The sequence below is a fragment of the Helicoverpa armigera genome, chromosome 14 (genome assembly GCF_030705265.1).
Source record: "Helicoverpa armigera isolate CAAS_96S chromosome 14, ASM3070526v1, whole genome shotgun sequence".
In the NCBI taxonomy this organism is placed as follows: Eukaryota; Metazoa; Arthropoda; class Insecta; order Lepidoptera; family Noctuidae; genus Helicoverpa; species Helicoverpa armigera.
In genome coordinates, this window is record NC_087133.1 from 5678466 (window position 1) to 5697837 (window position 19372).

Genomic DNA, 19372 nt, shown 5'->3' on the forward strand with positions numbered 1-19372 from the left:
AAAAAGTATTTCAAATCATCTAAAAACCATGGGGTTCTCTTTTTATAACGTTTTTTCGATCAAGATTTTAGTTCACAAAAAAGTTTACATTTACTATTTGATGTTCGTTAGAAGTTGGATGCAGACTCGTGATTGGACCGTTTTGCATTGCTAAGTCATTTGTTATATTTGACAACGTCACATGGCGCGATTTTCAAAGACAATTTCTCCAAAAATATTTCATAGCCAGTTGTGAAGGTTGCATGTAACTGCGAAACCTCTCCAAGTAGGTAAGGTCGGTGCTTAATCGTATCTGGAGTGGTTAAATACAAGACCTTTTAATCTCCAGGCAAACTCTGTAACTATGGGGATATTACCATTGGCTTGTATAATGTTAGTGTACCTTGTTTTTTATATGCCTTGATGTCAATAATCTTATAAATCAACATAAATTCAACAGAACTTATTTTTGTGAAAATATGATATAGCTCCTATACCCCATGGATTTCAGGCTGGATTTTTTGGCACCATCAAAGGTCAATAATAATGAACCCATTGGTACCCATTTCGTTGCTGTCGATTCTGGGTTTTTTTTCTATGAAAATTTGGCCATCTCCTTTAGTTGACTTGTGATCTGACGCAAAAGTCAGACTGGTGATAATGATGTTTCTAAAGTATGAACCATGTATGAACGTATACAATTTTATCGTTTTGTTTAGTTTTCTAAATGATTTTTTGCTATAAATCAAACTATGCTCCTAAGTCTACCATAGACAATAAATAGACTTTTCTTTTTTCTTGAACGCTATGGTAACTAACGCTATTTCTGGAACGCAGCCAATTACGTGGTGAAATGTCAGTTGTCAATCGATGCGGGTTGTAAATTTTTCTAAACCAAACGATAGTGATTATTTTTGTACTTAGGCTGTTTGGGAAATTAATCTTAGTAAAATGCTTTTCTCACCAATATTTTTTACGATATTTATGACGTTAATAAACGGCATATTCTCCAAAAGCGTTGAACTTACCTTCGAGTTACCTGACAGCGCAGTAGAATGTTTTTACCAAGAAATAGAAAAGAATACGTCTGCGGCGTTAGAATATCAAGTAAGTACATTATGTAGAGTGTTATCTGGCAAAAATAGAACAGCATAGTTAGGCTATTGTATAGTGGAACTACATATTCCTAACCTTACACTTGTTTTAAGATTTTCCTATTGATTCAAGGGCATTCACGTTTTACTGTAAATTTTCAGGTAATTACCGGAGGACAATATGACGTTGACGTCAAGATAGAAGGTCCCAACAAACAAATTATTTACCAGCAGCAAAAAATGCAATATGATTCACATCAGTTCACCGCTCAAGTCGCAGGTATTTTTATAAACAAATATACTATGGTACATAGTCATGCAGCTTTACTTTTCACTCATATCAGTGTTAAGCGAGTCTTAACTCAGCCTTGAATAGGCTTGCATGCTGAGCGAAGGCTGTTTCATGTGGATGTGAGGCATATTTTCCCTTTTTCCATTCTGTCTCAGATGCCTTTTAGTTAATAATTAGATTTATTCGTCTATTTACTTACTTTCGAGTTTTCTGTATAATTTAATATCTTTCTTTCATATCAGTGACACATAACTTAGCTCGCATTATAATTGCAACAATAGTTACAAGATAATTGCTAAATGTATTTTCTTAACTTGTTATTTAATCACTACAAGATAAGAAACTAATGTACATTGCAAAAAAAATTGTTTCAGGTATATACAAAGTCTGTTTCAGCAATGAATTCAGTACATTTTCTCACAAACTTGTGTACATGGAATTGAATGTGGGCCCCGAGACTCCATTGCCTGGTATTGGTGACCATGCAACTGTTCTTACACAGGTTAATAAATCACTTATTTTTACATCATCTATAGTTTCTACTTCTACATTCTTATGAGACTACCTACTGAGTCACTAAGCATTTAAATGCAATTAATGTAAATCCACACAGACCTAGGTAAAATTAGAAGTATAATTAAAACTTGTTCTAGAAATTCTACCGTAATGTTACATCATAGCATATTGTAACAGTACATTTTGTTAATTTCAGCTGGAAACTTCTGCAGAAGAAATTCACTCAGCGCTCAACAGAATCATTGACCACCAAACTCACCACAGGTTAAGAGAAGCTCAAGGTCGCAAGAGAGCAGAAGACCTCAACGAAAGAGTATTCTGGTGGTCTATGGGCGAATCTCTAGCAATTGTTTGTGTAGCATTTGCACAAGTTATGGTTCTTAAGAACTTCTTCAGTGACCGACCTACATTATACAATAGAATGTAATACTTAGTTCAATATATAGTTTATTTATTAAAACATCTTTGGGATTTATTTTATTACAGTTTTATTTGTAAAAATGTACATTTTATGATCTAATATAAAATTAATTTTCAACTTAAAACTCGAAGATAGTACTTTTGTTTTATATTACACTTTAAATCTATATATTTGACATGGTTACAAAATAAATGGAATAATTTTAAAGAATGCTCTATTTAAATCAAACAATTATAAATCTTTTGTCAAAATAGATTTTTTCAGTAGCAAGCTTATTCCACTGACAATTTTATACTCTTGTTCCCATTAGATTACATTCAAAATCAAAAGAGTACTAACAGAGCAAATACTCCATTCACCAAGGCGCATGGATAAGCTATCAGTGGCCTTTGTTCAGAATCACCTGACATTGTAACGAATAGTCTGCTTGCAGATAGAGCTGACCAAATTACTGCAATAGCAGATAAGCTTAGTCCTACAGATCCTTCAAGGGATATAAATATACCCAGCCCAGCTAATACAACCATGGGTAACATACAATAGCCAAGAACACTGGCTACACTTAACAGAGTAAATACTCCTTCAGTGCGACTCATCAAAGATAGTAAGCAGTACATCAATATTACTGACATAACAGATAGTCCATAAACATATCCAAAGTGAGCTTTGTTTCCAGCAAGAAACAGGCACACTGCAAGAGCTAAACAAAACGCTATTGGTCCAGCAATATCTGTATCTCTCAATAGAAAGTTAGCATCATCAGCTTTTGATTGACCGTGGAATGGGTTCATTACAGCTAAAGTTTTTTCCAGTATTCTATCAGGGTAAATTTCAAGTTCATCTAGCAGTGGCGGTTCGTCGAATTCTGTAGGTTCGCCGACGGGTTCCCCGGGTACCGGCGCTGGGGTAAATATGTTTGAGTTGTAGTACTGATTGTTGTTAGCGGTCATAGTACCCTGACCCTGGTCGAACGAGTAGTTTTGTTGATCAGTTGGAAAGGTCTGAAAGTCTGAAACAGAAACACTATTATGTAGACTCAGAATGGCCTATATTTCATTAAATAACGATGAAAATGCAGCTTACCCAAGGTTTGCGCTGGATCGGCAAATGTGTTAGCAGAAGTGTTAAAAGAGTAATTTTGGCTATTTTGTGTCTGCCATGAAAAATCGTTGGGGTTATTGAAATTAGCCATGTTTGATGTAATTTAGTTCCAGATTTAATAAGAATAAACAAATTTGCTTCAGTTTATTACGTTAATAGACAAATTCCATGTCACTACATGTTTGTCAAAATAGAAGCCGTCATTGTCAATGTCAATTTGATCATATGCCAATGTCAAAGTGTTATTCACAGATTATATTAATATAATATTCGGTTGACTATGGTTTATCAATAACAAAAAAAAAAGATTATAAATATACTATACCCCTAAAAAGTTATTTAGTTGAACTGAGGCAGTGACGGAAGATATCGACATTTCTGAGATTGTTAGGTATGTAGAACGCCGTCCCGAGCTCGTAGGTAAGTAAAAGTCGCATCCGCCGGATCGATCAATCATGAGGCTAAGCAACGCTTGGCGCAGTTGGTCCGTGAATGGGTGAACATTTCGTCGTGACGAGTTTTTCCATTTTTCGGAAGACATGATAAACTGGTTCCGGCTATCATTTGAGCATCTTTGGTAGATATCAAGTTTAGGCAGAAGCCAGGAAGTCTGACAACCAGTGTTACCAAGGAGTTCGGGTTGCATGGCTAACTGGTTTGAAGAGGTCAGATAGGCAGTCGCTTCATGTAAAACACTGGTAGCTGCATCCGGTTGTACTGAAAGCCGACCCCAACATATTTTAGAAAAGGCAAGCAGGTAATAAGGAGGCTTTAATCTGCAGCGTTTCCTAAATCCATTGCAGCTATTGATGTTTTTCTGAACCTTTTGAAATACTATTTCGGTTTACGTTATATTATGTTGAACGTTTTATTTATTGTAATACATCTAGAATTACATTACCTACCAAAGGACCGCACTCTAGATTTATTGGTAGCCACGAAGCGTACTCAAACAACCAACCCAACCCGTTACCTACTAATGGTAACCACATTTATTTGCGGCATCATTTTGTTTGTCCGAATTTTATTGCAACCCACCATTATTGTTTCATGAAGCGAAGCTACTAATAGCTTTGGTAGATAATAATTAAACCATAACAAAATTGAGTTTCCACAAAGTGCAGTAATTTATGTTAACTTTTGAGATGTCCCTATGTTTATGCGCGATTACCTCACGTTTGGCTGAACTGAATTTGATGCAGTTTTCAGCATTGTATTTGTCAGACTGACGATAAGGTTTTAGGTAGTGCAGATATATGTTTATTGAAGTCGATTAAAATTAGGTATTATGTAAAAAATATTATTCTTATAACATCAAAAATATTTTTAAATCAAATAGGTAGGTAGGTAAGTGTTGTACCTTGTACGTACCTATACATATAATACTTCATCCACAACTTTACCATCTTTAGTGTTCAACGTGGGGTTAATTTCCTCCTAAATCTTCATTTAAGCCAAAGGAAGCTAACTATAGTACCTAGAAACATAAACTTCACGAGATTAAAATGAAACATAAATGTGTATGAAAAACTTGCTTTTTAAGAGGGTAGGTACTTACCTCTAGTGGCTCATTTATCAAGACTAAGTCTAATTTTACAAGATAAGTTTTGTCTTTTATTTTAACTCCTTTGAATTTTTTCTTTGTTCTTTTTATCTGAGCTTCAGAGTAAGTACCTACCTACCTATTTGGGTATAACAACTTAGGACAAAAAGAAGGTCTCTGTACTAAATTAGGACTATTCAGGCAGTATTTTCAGGGACACAGCGCCTGTTTTCCTATTTAAATTTTAATATCTTCATCCCAAAGTCACGCGAGGAATAAGCTTGTGCCTTTCTTTCCCCGCTTTGGTAAAATAATAGAATTTAGGGATTTTTAAAAAAGATTTTCTTTAACATTTTTTTTTCAGCTATCTTGATAGATATAGATAACAAGTGCGATAATTATGCTTAGTAAGCAAACAACTACAAAAGAAAGATAAAATAGAATGACATGGATAGATCGAGGTGGAGAAGAAAACTAGGATAGGTGATCCCACCTGAAGGTTCAAGGCTGGTATACAAGAATTATTCACCTGAAGGTTCAAGGCTGGTATACAAGAATTATTCAGATTATTTTTTATGCTAACTTCTTATCCTAAAATAGGCGTGCTAAGCGGGCCTTATTACTAAGTGTGTAATACTTTTGGTGACAGAAATAATTGTTTTTGGAAAAAGGAACAATTTTACCACATCTTGTACCACAATTTTTCCTTTGAACTGAAGGCACATCATGATATTACGAGTAAATATCACAAACACTGGTGTCGACTTGTGTCCAATTAACTACGTAATAAACATTGTCAATACATGACGGAACAGTTTTAGTTAATTGCTAGTAAACAAAGACGAGAAGGCGACACATTCATCCTTCGAAGTGACGTAGAACAGTGAGTTTGCGGGAATTTATATCCGTCCATAATGGCTAAAAGGCGGTTATCGCTTTGCCCTTAACCCAGAAGCACATAAACTGGGATAATCCTACAATTATGACTGTTTTTTATTTGGTAGGGTGCTAGGTAAATTGTACGACAAGGGAATTTATTTAGGTAAAGTTTGGAGATAATAAAGAAGTCACATGTTCTTTATAGTTGGTTAATGTTTATTTAAAGGGATCGAATTCGTGCTATTTACACAATTGGGTATGTACCATTGAAATAATCTTTTTTTTTCTAACTCAACAACATTCTATTTCAAAAAGAATTAGTTTTCCAACTTTGTGAAGCTTTGACGAAACCGCCCTTTTCACGCTTCATGAAAGTGATCAGCCAAGATAGGTCCATCTAATGATGATTTAACTTTGTAAAAGGGTCAGCTTCATTACATGCTGTCCTCTCATGAAACAGCTTTAGTGGTTTCTTGATGATTGATTGCCCAACATATACCTACTTTATGTTGCCTTTTGCTAATTTTGGACTTTGAGTTACTTTTAACAAAGCTACCTTGCCCCAAGGGGTTTAGCTGGGTCCAGTCGAAATTACCTACTCCACGAACAGGTACCTAAAGCCTACCTTGATAACACTGCAAGATTTTTTCAAATTGGTCCAGTAGTTCCTGTGAGTAGCGCGTTAACTACATACTTACTATAAATAGTACAAGTAAGATAACCCACATATTTTTAAAGCAGATATTTTTGCAAGACCGTCATAATATAACAACACACAAACAATACCTAAAGAAAATTGCGATTTTCATTTAGATAATGCTTTTCTAACGTATGTGTTTATTTGGATAAGTACAGAATCTTTATGAACGATAAATAGACGGCACAAAAAAAGAACCGTTTTAACTTCAGCTATCCCAATCGTTGTTTTGTTTTACAATTATTTGTATAAATCCTTGTTTTCCGTAAATATCATTATCTACTGTAAATACATATGTAATAATAGTTAGTTTGTTTGTTGCTTGTAACCAACCTATGTCAGATACTTGGTTCTATAGTTTTGACAGAATTAGGTACTATTCAGATGTCATTCTTAAAGTAAACTTTCACTTATAATATTAATCACTATTTTTGAATACTTACGATGAAATCACGAACCCTTTAGATTGAGTAAAGAGCGTTATTCATTAAGCAGAGAAAATGCTGAACAAAGAGCATCAGATTAAAATTGATTTATTCTTAACCCCTCTGCTCGACAAGATTTTGACATATGACTATACCGTTGATTCGGCGGGATATTTTGAATCGCGACATGGAAGTCAAAAATTTGTACTAACTTTCAACACATGAATTCTAAGTCCGTAATGCCTGATTAGAAGTATTTTACCTATAACTTTAGAGCTCACTTATTTGACAACAACGTGCAAAGGTCAAATGGGGTCAGTTAATTCAGAAAAATATAATAATTACGGTGTTTTTTAAGTCTATCGAAAAGTTAGGCATTTCAAATTTGGTGAAAACTTACCAATAAATAATCGCATCACTTTCTCAAACACAACACAAACGTCATATTTATAACATTTTCAATCCATTGCAATACATTTCGTGCACTTATTTATGTTCAATAACTAAAAAATCAGCACATAAAATACACAATAAAAATGAACAATATTTACAAGATCAAAGTCACAGACAAGTAGAGTTTGGAATAGAGTTTTTTTTTTTCAATCATCGGTGTGCATTCGATACCTAAATCGGATATTTATTATAAATAATCGAATACCAATTTTATATATTTTTTTTAATAGCAACTTATTTCAATTTTATTTATTAATTTTAAATTATAGGTTTAATTTGTTTTTATTGTTAAGAAAAAAGATATTTAAGTTTTATGAAAGTTTTTAGCATTAAATTTTTATATGTATTATTTATTTTGGTGTTGCGTCATTCGTAATAATTTTTAACTTTAATTGAATTTTTATTACCTATTACGGAATTTTAATTTATTCTTATATTATTTCTGAACAATTCTAAGATTTTTGTTTCGGCGGAGGGTAAGCCTGCTCATAGAGGTATTTAGCCTACTTCAATCGATCTCAGTGGCGTGCACTTGGAGAGGCCTATGTCCAGCAGTGGACTGCGATAGGCTGATGATGATGATGATGATGATGAGGGTAAGCCTGGTGTTCTGAAATATAATGCAATTTGTAACTACCAAAGTAATGTACTTATTTGATGATGAGAAACAATAATAATAATTGATTGATTTTAAAGTCACCAAATATTTTTATCACCAAATCGATCTCAGTGGCGTGCACTTGGAGAGGCCTATGTCCAGCAGTGGACTGCTATAGGCTGATGATGATGATGATGATGATGATGAAATATTTTTAACCGAATCCCAAAAAGGAGGTGGTTCTCAATTTGGATGTTTGTTTTTGGTCGAAAGGGTATATTCCCCATATTTGTTATTAGGTCCAGGATCTGATGATGGAAACATTGAGAAATCGAGGGCAACTCTCGAAAATTGTAAGCATAGATAAGGTTATAACTTGACACTCAGATGTATGTCTGATAACACTATGAAACAGTAAAGGTTTGGAGCTGACCTGATGATGGAGACCAGAGAAGGTCGAGGGATCTCGACAACCGAACTTCTCTCGTCTCCATCTCCTTCACTGTTGCAGAGGCCTCGTAAATACGAATAATATAAGCACAAACACGAGAAAGTTTAAATATTCAGTTGTCGAGTTCCCTCGAACTTCACTGGTCTCCATCATCAGTTCAGCTCAAAACCTTCACTGTTGAATAGTGCTACCAGGCAAACACCTGAGTGATAAGATTTCAACCTATGTATTTCTGCAACTTTCGAAAGTCGCCCTCGATTTCTCAAGGTTCCATCATCAGATCCTGACCTGATGATAACGGGACCACCTCGGAAGTATACGCTATCAAACAAAAAAAGAATCATTAAAATCGATAAATAAATGGCTGAGTAATCGCGTAACAAACATACAAAAAAAAACGGTCGAATTGAGAACCTCCGCTTTTGGGAAGTCGGTTAAAATAAGTCGGCGGCGGCCATCTTTCCATCTTGGACCAGCTTTCGATGAACAGCGAACTATTTGCCCTTTCAAACAATGAAATCGTCATAAAATTTTGCGATAACTACACCTAACTACGGCTCTCGTCAAATAGCTTTGCCGCTCAGTTAAAAAGTTGGAAGTAACGAATCGCCATTAAGTTTGGCAGGTCTACAGGAATCCTGCACATAAAACACCCGAAGAAATAAATAAGTCTTCATTTGCTGTCTTCAGAAACCCTAAAAACCGAAGATTTTTTTTATTCCGGCTACAACGTATTTTCTACCACTGATTTTCTAGCATTTTTTTCAAAATAAATTAAGTCATTTTACTTTTCCTAATTTATTTTCAGATTATGGTAAGTACCTATACAAAAGTGCAATTTAGTAATATTATAATATAAAATTATTAAATCGATTCTTTATTTTAACGAATCGGATCATTTGATGCAAAACTTCTATCACCGTCGCCATCTTGTCTATGCGTCTTCAAATTTAAAAAAACAACTAATGTAAACAAACATGGCGAGTTCGATCAGAATTCCCGGTAATTACGATTGGATTTTAAAAAGGTATATTTCTAACGGGATGCTAAATATGAAAGGTTTGAATGCGTAAAAATAATTTAAATTTATTTAGTTATTTTATTTAGTACTCACAAATGTGGTTTGATTGGAAAGAAAATAAATATGAAAGTATGACGTAAATAATTAGGAAAGTGTATGACTGATTCGCAGACCCCAATTGGGGTCTAAACCGAGCTTACGGTGACATTGATGTTCAGACCCCGATTGGGGTCCGCTACGGATTTGACGGTTAAGCCTGATTTTAATAAATGAATTTTCATGCATTATAACAAAATGTTTAAAACTACGTTTCACAAAGCTCTGTCATAGAGATCCTTAAAATTCATACTTAAAGTTTTATTGCTCGTAAGTGTTTTAAGTTTACCGCCATTTTTTGCTACATATATTGTTAGCTGCCAGTTGGTACATAAAGAGCAGCAGAGACGTGCGACCATCGACACCCCACCATTCAGTCGTGTATCTCTGCTTGGAGGATTCCATTTTCGAACGTTATTGTCACAAGACATGATATAGTCTGACGGGAATACGATTTTGCCGCGCTTTTGAATACCTTTGTTCAATCATAGTTGATTTTCATGTTAAAACTATTTCTTGTTATTTCCTTGTTAAATAAACCTGCTTCTGGTTCCTAAAAATATATTTGAAAAATATTTTAATATTTTTTGAAAATCAACTATGATTGAACAAAGGTATTCAATTAAAGGTAATTTTAAACTAAAATTACAATTAATCAAATATTTGTATTAACAGTGGCTGCAAATGAAGAGTCTTGTCTAATTAATTATTTTTTCTTTGAGAAGGTGTCAAGTTAAAAGGAATAAGGTTGCTTTGCTAAGTTCAAAACTTTTGTTCTGTTCACTGTCGTCAAATTGCTATCAATTTCTATCATGAACCTTCCCGGGGTCGGTGATTGTGGTTCGAGGGTTGAAGGCCATTACCACTAACCCGGATTATAACTAGATTTATAAACTTTAATGATTTCCATACATATGATATGTTAGGGTTACCTATCACAATTTAAACTTAGAGTGTGGTTTTAAATAATGGTAACGAGTTTGTGGAGCAAGCAAAAGAACCTTGAGAAAGAGCTCTGTAGTAGGTACCTAATACATATTCATTTTGATCTGGCTAAGTAATAGATAGATAGAGGAAAGTAGATTTTTCCTGCCTAAAACTAAATAGAATGAACTAGTTTTTGTCTATGAACTAAGCAAGAGCGCTATCTACACGACTTAGCACCTCATTTCTTTGTCTTCGTTAGATACCTGCTGCGTACCTATATTCCGTATATTTCATCATATGCGTAGATCCATGGCCTTCTCGTTGTGATTGAGTAACATTCATCCATCTAGATTTTTTACACATAAAATAATCGCGTGCCTATTTTTTTGTAAAGAAATTTTCTTTTGAATTTATTAAATGATAAAGATACCGTTGGTGTTTTTCATGTAGGTACTTTAACGCCTACAGAATGTCTACTTTAACGGATCACTTAACCAATAATGGGGCTTGAAATTGAGTGAAGTGTTCGTTTAATATTATGAATATTGGCTTGTGTTCAGTGAACGGCGACCTTACCTTAAGTAAAATAAACATTGTTGAGGTAGTAAAGATAACGCTGTATCAGGTAAAAAATGCTTAAGGAGAAGTTGAAGAATTTTATGACATAATGTTGAACCTGACATTTTTGTTATTTAATATTTAATATTCCCAAATATTTGATGGATTTATGACTCAGCATGAATGTCCCGGGTCATGGGTATTCCTTATTCTGACCTATTTCTTCCTTCTAGAATTTTTAGTACCTAACGATATTTTAGTATTTGATGAACTCATAATAATGTACGGAGCTATAATAAAATGTAGGAGATGCGTCCAATCCAATCTTTGGACAGGATCCGGGCGTTTGTATGTTATGATAGAGACTACGGTAGAGACGAATATACTGCCTTAATTAGATTGATTTTGTTTTTCGATTATTTTATGTTCTAAGATCATTTAGTTCAAAAAGTTTTCATTACACTTATTACACACACACACACAGCTTTTATTCATGAAATGCTCTTATTACACGGTACTGCTTATACATGTAGATAATTATTTATATCCTGATTGCCTGGCCGCTTCGTTGGTCTTGTGGTTGCAATGCAGCCGCCATAGTCACCTCTGTTTCCATTCCTCGTTCCTGAAAAGGTATGGAAAGCATTTATTAACATACAAAAACAAATGTCCTCATAACGTAATCGAAGAACACGTATATGTAGATACAGAATAATCGTCTAAGCAAATTACAGCAACTTACTCACGAGCCTTTGGTTAGCATAGATAGCTGTAAATTATTCCATTTCGTGTTATTAGGCACTCCTGACAAGGACAGGCTCTCTAAATAACTGTTATCTATTACTAGACACAAACAACATTAGGCTGGCATGGCACGTCATTAGTACCTACCTATCTACATAGTGATATTTCCATCAGTACTAAATTACATAGGTTGGGAATTATATATGTATTAACATCATAATATGCATCATGTACGTTTGTGACTTTTAAGCGCAAACTAATACAATTTATTTCTAGTTAACAACAAGACCAAAACTTACCTATATACTTACCTATTTTCCGGTGTCATAGGTAAGTATATAGGTAAGTTTTGGTCTTGTCATAATTTTGCGGCAAGTTTACGTCCAACCCAGGTTAATAAACTTAAAAACTTTTTGGTTTAAAAGGCGTTGTTCTTCTAGTTTATTTAGTAAACAAACTGAGCTCCGAGTCAGCTTACGCGACCACGCATAACTGGCTAGCCTAAATCCGAAGATACGTCACTTTTAGTCCGCGTGGGAAAACTCCGAATTAATGGGTGAATATTTCATGAAAAGTAGTTGCTATGTAGTTTTCCTTTACAGTATTTTCGGTTTAAAATTTTAGGTTTTTGCATCATCTTTTATAGGGATGAGATACTTTCTTAGTAAAACAAAAACGCGTGGGTATTTTTTTTTTGCAATTATGTAATTTTAAATAAGCTACAGCTAAGTGTCAAAATTATAACGATTTCTCGACTCAACTACTATCGATCTATAGGCCTTTAATAAATATCTCAAAGTCGTTATAGATTTAAGAAACGTTAAAGTTAGGAAATGACGTTATGTTTACATTTTAGGTCCATTGGTAAATATTTTACTAACTTTCGAAATTTATCGATTTCCATTCACAAACAACTAAAGGTCATATTTTGACGTAACAATAGTACCGGGATTTACCTATAAATAATTCGGTATGTTTATCAAGTTAAACATTTCAAAGAAACTGTCACAGTTCACGAAGATTGACAGGTTAAATAAGTAATATGACGTCCACTGAGGTTTTCGTGGTATTTTTATTCAATTATTTTATTTTTATGTGGAACGAAAAGTTTAGAAAAATATAGGTAACTCTGCTTTATAGACGTCAATGTTTACGGAACGCAATTTTCTTGTTTACTTGCATGAGTCTAGCTAGATTTCTACTACGAATACTCTACGAGTACTATAATTGAAATGCCAGTGAAAAAGCAATTGTATGAATACTATTTTCATGACACCTACAATACAGTAACTAGGTTAACTTATTTTGCTCCACCACACCTTCTTAATAGGAACCCTGATCAATCAAAAGGCCTATCTTGAAACTCACAATTTGGCAAATATGTACAATGTACCTATAGATGTTCAATTAAATCCGAGTGAGCCACTAGCCACTGCAACACGTGGGCTAACGTGAGCACCACAAACCGCACGAATGATAACGTACTGAACAATTCTACTGGTTGCTAGTACAATAGAAGCCGCAACCGCAAATACTGCAGGTGTGAATCGCGTTCCCAATGAACTAACCTAATGAGTTGGAAGCAGGCTTTAGTACAGACGGTAGCACATTAACCTAGCTTAATCTGTCAAATTTCTTTTATACATTTTAAACCTTATCGCAATAGTGGAAGGTTAATGTTCGATTGGTAAATTCGGCTGGCGTCTGTGCTCATATTTTTTGAACGTCTTGTTCGACCAATACAGCAACATAGAACTTTAAACGGAATATGTTAAAAGTGAGTTATTATTTTGCACAGTGCCCTCGTTTTGAAGGGTTCCGTACCTACCCAAAGACTCCAAAGAGTAAAATTAAGAAGTCTCCGTCCGTCCGTCTGCCACCAGAAGCATGATAGCTAGACAGTTGAAAGTAAAAACTGAAAACTGGAATAAAATATGTACACAAATATTTTAAAGGGATCCATATAACAAACATGATTCTCTACAGATGATAGTACGGGACCCTTCGTGTAGGAGTCCGACTCGCTCTTGACCGGTTTTTATTAATTTACTTGTTTAGTTTTCATATCTTAACTTTCTTGCAAAAAAAACTGAGATAAATAAGCCTCAAAAGGTTGCGTAATTTTGGGAGGCAAGGATTAATTATTATTGTCTAATGACGCTATTAAGTTAATGCTCTTAAACTTATTATTAATACTCTTCCTTGCCCAGAATAAATTATGTATAAGTACTGCTACAGATTAAAATACCTACTGTTAACCAGTTGATTACGAAAAGACGAAATATACTACTTTAATGTAATTAATGTTTAATTTTAAGTGTGTAGAGTAGTTTAGTTTAAGTAAAATTGCCAATACACTATTGCATTAGGTTCCCCTGTAATAAAAGTTGTATTTTGTGATAAATAAATAAATACTCGATTGATCGATGACAGCGAAAAAATTTGGAGTCATTTTCAAAAATGTGATTGTAAAACTCTTCAGTAACTTAGAAAAGTTCAATGATTCCAATCCTGATTATGCCTCTAGTTTGTCAACTCTCGTTTGGTTCAATAAAATAAGTTTATATTTTATTGGTGAATGAATCACGATTTGAGTTAGCCGTCAGATTTATGATACAGTGTTATATTTCAGTGGTCATCTTACCAATTAGGCGGGCAGACATGGTTTTATATTTCGTTTTGGAGTGACTTTTTTAGTCTGCCGACTTTATTTTTTAAATCCTGGACTGAAATGTTTGGTACAGTACAAGGTCTGTAAATGGGTTTCTGGTATTGCATTTCTAAAAAAAGACGATGTGAATATGGTTTAACTAAATGACTTCATGGGATTACTCTCATGATTCCGGGACAAATTGCTGAAAAACTATGAAGACGTTTAAAAAGTTGCGAAATGGGAAAAAACTATTAAAGCCTTAGTAATTAACGCTACCCAGTATTCTCGTTTGTCAGAATAGGGACTGCATTTTGTAAGTTAAAAGATTCTTGTAATGAATGCCTGCCACATTGAATTGTCGTTCCTAATTAAAGAAACTCCTGACTTTCAAAATGTGACCAACTCCATTTCAAGTTCCAAATTGTTTGATTACTTTGCAACTGTGAAATTACGTACGTAATTTTATTTTACTCTAATTAATTAATTTTCTCAGAATGTAATAAATTAACGAATTTTGTCTAGTGTGTTTTTATTTATGCGTATATTTTCTATACTACAAGCTTCATCATCTGCATAGCCTTTAATCTTAATTTGTCAATATTTGGTACCTTTAGTTCAGGTTCATTGCCACTATCTAAAAGCATCCAGTCTTTAGGTAGGTAGGTATACCTTCATGAAGACAAAACGATCCCTTGAGAATAAACTAAAAATAAAATTCTAAGTAAACGCGGCTTCCTAATAGCTCAAACTACGCAAATTTTCACGTTGACCTTTCATGGTCTTAAAGCTTTTTGCTGGCAGTCTACTTTTTCGTAAATGGTCCCCAAATGGACGCCAAACCTTTAATTTGTAAGAAAACACTAAAGAACGAAGATAGAATATTGACGATCAGAAATAATATATTTTACATATCAGCTACAAAATCACATTGCTGTTATTTGTACCTACCACAAATTTTTCCATTATTAATTTCAAAGTTTTCCCAATACGGGTTTCCGATGTTAGACCTCCCGAAGTTCAAGTAACACTTCAATCCAAAGACCCCAGAAAGAAGTTCAATAAGTATATACCCAACAGCAGTATCTATTACCAGCAACTACGACAGATACTATAACAAATGAATCAATAATCGATAGCTAGTCAGTCAGGGCAATTGTGATTCGTCACAACAAAGCGACTCGTTTGCTACAAAATTGAAACCGACAGCGAAACCTAGTCCAATATGGTTTCCTCGAGTGCCTTTTGTAACCAGCGTCATACATATTGTGCCTTTACTAAGTTGATTGTACCAATAGGATTTATATTCCGTTCCTTTTCATGTAATGTAATTTCCGAAGAAATTAGGAAACGTACTTGGTCTGTTTCCTTGACAAACGTATGGCTGTTATTGAACTCAATGATCAGAACTTAGTCTTCTGTATTTTGCGCTTAATTTATGTGAGGTCTTTGTAGTCCTTGAATGATTGACTTTTGTGTTCTTTAATCAACAAGTTCAATCACTATAGTCAATAGAGTAAATAGCGATTTATATTTCATGTACAATCCTCCAGAATTTTGTACATATTAAATGATAAGAGAAAGCTAGTCTTAGTAGCTAGTCTATATTAATATTATGGGCACTGGGTTTGCTTTATCGGCAAAAACTATGAGGCATTTGCTTTCATAGAGAAACCTTCAAAGAGGAATATATGTTGAGCCATATCGAAAAGTATCTCTTTTAACTTCGTTTTTAAACATGATTCAACTATCTATTCCTTGAAACATAGGAAGGAGCTTTCAACTTTACTTTGAAGATTTCCTCAGAAGTACATTTGCTGAAAGGCGACAAGAATCTAGATATGCTTTCATCTTGTTTAGATTTAGAGCTTCTGTACTGAAAATGGGTTCGCGGGTAAAATACTGGCCTCAGAACTTCGAGAATAAATAGATGATTATAATCCACATTGTTTACTTACTGCTCCTGAATAATATAGACACATTAGTATTACGAAAATGATAGGATGTGACGGCATGTTACACTACATTTGCCAGCCAGATTATTCGATGTTTGCGGAGGAAAATTCCTGGATGAAACAAAAAATAACTTGCTTGTTTCTCTTGCTTGTGAAAGTTTGTCTTTGTTCTTGACGTGGATGCTTTAGTTTCTACATATTATGTTATGTTAATCTCATTCGGCATATCATCTAAGGCAATTAATCTATACTAATATTATAAAGAGGAAAACTTTGTTTGTTTGTTTGGTTGTAATGAATAGGCTCGAAAACTACTGGACCGTTTTTTAAAATTCTTTCACCATTCGAAAGCTACATTATCCACGAGTAACATAGGCTATATTTTATCCCGGTACGGGCAGTAGTTACCACGGGACGCGGGTGAAACCGCGGGAAAACGGCTAGTAATGTATGTGTTGATTTTTAGGCTATACGGAATAATATCAACTTCAATATGGTTTACTGAGGTCGTAAAGTGCTTGTCATCGTATATTTTGATTTAACATATTTCATATTCTAGATTATCTTATAGCCTTGTCCCTTCAAAATCATAAACTAATTCATTTATAGCCAACAGGAGTGATCCGTTAAAAGGTTTCATAGTAGGTATATGATTTACAAAAAGATTTGCTTTTAGGCAGCGTTATTATGTTATCTCTATTATTTTAATTGTTCTTTTGAAAGTCTTAGAAACGCTCAATTAAGTTTAATCACTCAGGTATATCGTGCCCAGTTTTCAAAGATACTTAATTAAGATCGTGTCAGATGAAGATGATCACGTCAGAATTCTATTAAACACGAGATCAGGTGAATTTAAACTTTATTTGTATTGTTTATTTAATTACTCATTCTTTGGCAGATTTTAAGAGAGAATGTTTATTTTAAAACATATTTATGTCTGTTGTTTTGAACAAAATATTGACTTGTAGACAAGTAAATGCAACTAAACAACAAACAAAAGTCATCTAAGTTACCAGACTTTTCCCTTTGAGTGGGAAGTGAAAACAAATTACAGTACTGTGATTTGATCCCAGCTATCTGAAGAGAACAGAATGTACATAAGATAAGCGCCGCGTCAGATATGATATAACGTAATTAGGCCAAAGCCCACGATTTATAAAAAACATCTTCGACTAAACTTTTCCTTGTTCCAAGTTTAGTAGGGTATTGAAATAAAGCCCCATCGTAGTGCTCCGAAGCGAGAACGAAATGTTGGGATAACAGTAATTTGTTGCGCCAAAGCGTGCCAAGATATTTTCCATTTGGAGAGCGTCTTCACATAAAACATTACCACAAGATTACTCAGCAAGTGCTGTACATTTTAAACTTTCCGAATAACTCGCTTCTCGACGCTTGAATAGACCTAATTTAGATTTTATAGTAACACCAAGTTTGCGGGTTTTCCAGGAAAAATTGCGGACTCTCTCGCTAAATGTTTGTCTTTTTATACAAAGCCGGGTGATGCGTGCCTATACATACTCATTACTGAAGCAATATTGCGGCTAGTTTATAACACTGTTAGCAAATAAAAGTTATGGAGGGTCCCTTTAAATCTCATACGCATGTCGTCAAACAATAAAAGCTCTGACGATTTCATCAATGATGTAGGAAAAAAGGTCGCTGTTTAAAAAGGTTTCTACTTTTAGGGCAATATAGGCTGGAAAAAGGAATCCAGTCAAAGCTGATTACAAATTGGGAGTTATATGTTCCAAAATAAAAATAGGAACAAATGAAACCATGTTAAGATCAAAGGGGATTATCAGAGTTCCCATTTCGTGGTTTTTAATTTTTAAATCAGTTTTGCTGAGTTACAGAATTATTTTTAATTTAACACTAGAGGCAACATTTTAGAACTAAGTTTAATACTACGTTTCAATCATAGCAATTCAGCGGCTTAATTGTTAAATTCGTACTGTGTACTTTAATCTGAATATATATATATGCCTCCATTATTTCATTGGTTTAACAAGATTATCTTTAATTTAGGGATGAAGCTAATTTATCGCTGTTTAAAACTTGTGGTATTATTGTTGTAATGTAAAGTTATAATAGTAGGTCAATATTGCCTAAGTCATATTATTTATGCCATAGCTTATCTATTATTTCGATACAATTTAGATGTTATTAGTTGATAAGGTTTGAATTTTTAACTTTAAAATAAAATTATAAGTGTATTAATCTTGAACTATTTGATTCAAGGGAGAAGAATATCTTTCCAGTTAAATTGAACGATAAAAATAACAGTTAAAATATACGAGTCCAGCAAATTATGGAAACAACCCACAATTGAACTCATAAAAATATTTATTCGCTATTAGCCATTAAAGAAGAAATCAGTGTACAATAACGTCTAAATTGTGCCTGTAAAAGTCGGGGATCTAGAGTAAAAGTACGCGCATAATACAAACTTTTAGTCGGCCGATAGTTGTTTTGGGCTCATACATCAGTATAAAGATGAATGGAAGTACACACGTAACAACGATCAAGTATTTGTCCGGTATCAGACCGACTAAAAACTTTGAATGAATTTTCGAATTCCTTAAAAAAAAACTGGGCCAACAGTTGGTCGACTGTTTCAGTGTGTTCAGTTTCAGTGTGTGCGTAGGATAAGCGTAAGCACCCTTTGGTGAAATAAAACTCCATTAGCATATAGGATAATATTCTTTCTTCATGAAGATTTCCCGGAAGCTTTAAAGGATCAAAACTTTGGAAATAAGCAGCAGAGAATATATGCATGTATATGTGTGTGTGTGTGTTTACGATAGTATTGTTCCAAGTAAAATGCTTTGTCCGGGTTTTGGAAAAATATCGCTGTTCGTGGTTTCACTGTTTTCATCAACTGATTGAAGATTCTTTTAATGTTTAGAATAAAATTGATTTCAATTGAAATAAATCAATAAAATACTTCACATAACTAAAAATATATTGATTAT

At 34.0% G+C, this 19372-nt stretch overlaps 2 protein-coding genes across 2 annotated transcripts; one reads left to right on the forward strand and one right to left on the reverse strand.

The window, feature by feature from the left end:
- The first annotated feature begins 803 nt into the window (after positions 1–803).
- On the forward strand, positions 804–2356 carry LOC110380013 (transmembrane emp24 domain-containing protein 3). Its single transcript, XM_021339869.3, has 4 exons — positions 804–1086; positions 1236–1353; positions 1740–1867; positions 2078–2356. The coding sequence occupies exons 1-4, from the start codon at positions 931–933 to the stop codon at positions 2306–2308; spliced, it is 633 nt and encodes a 210-aa protein (XP_021195544.1). The 5' UTR covers positions 804–930; the 3' UTR covers positions 2309–2356.
- An 80-nt stretch (positions 2357–2436) lies between these two features.
- LOC110380002 (protein YIPF5) lies at positions 2437–3612 on the reverse strand. The gene is made up of 2 exons (XM_021339859.3): positions 3386–3612; positions 2437–3311 (listed from the first exon to the last, which is right to left on the reverse strand). Exons 1-2 carry the CDS (start codon positions 3492–3494, stop codon positions 2626–2628), a joined length of 795 nt encoding a protein of 264 aa, XP_021195534.1. The 5' UTR covers positions 3495–3612; the 3' UTR covers positions 2437–2625.
- Positions 3613–19372: the final 15760 nt, after the last annotated feature.

What these genes read in the sequence shown, in the direction of transcription:
- LOC110380013 (XM_021339869.3), top strand. Translation starts at nt 931, where the DNA reads ATGCTTTTCTCACCAATATTTTTTACGATATTTATGACGTTAATAAAC. An exon ending in GTTCACCGCTCAAGTCGCAG is followed by an intron (nt 1,354 to 1,739) that starts GTATTTTTATAA and finishes AAATTGTTTCAG; the next exon opens with GTATATACAAAGTCTGTTTC. An exon ending in ATGCAACTGTTCTTACACAG is followed by an intron (nt 1,868 to 2,077) that starts GTTAATAAATCA and finishes TGTTAATTTCAG; the next exon opens with CTGGAAACTTCTGCAGAAGA.
- LOC110380002 (XM_021339859.3), bottom strand. Translation starts at nt 3,494, where the DNA reads ATGGCTAATTTCAATAACCCCAACGATTTTTCATGGCAGACACAAAAT. An exon ending in CGATCCAGCGCAAACCTTGG is followed by an intron (nt 3,312 to 3,385) that starts GTAAGCTGCATT and finishes TTTCTGTTTCAG; the next exon opens with ACTTTCAGACCTTTCCAACT.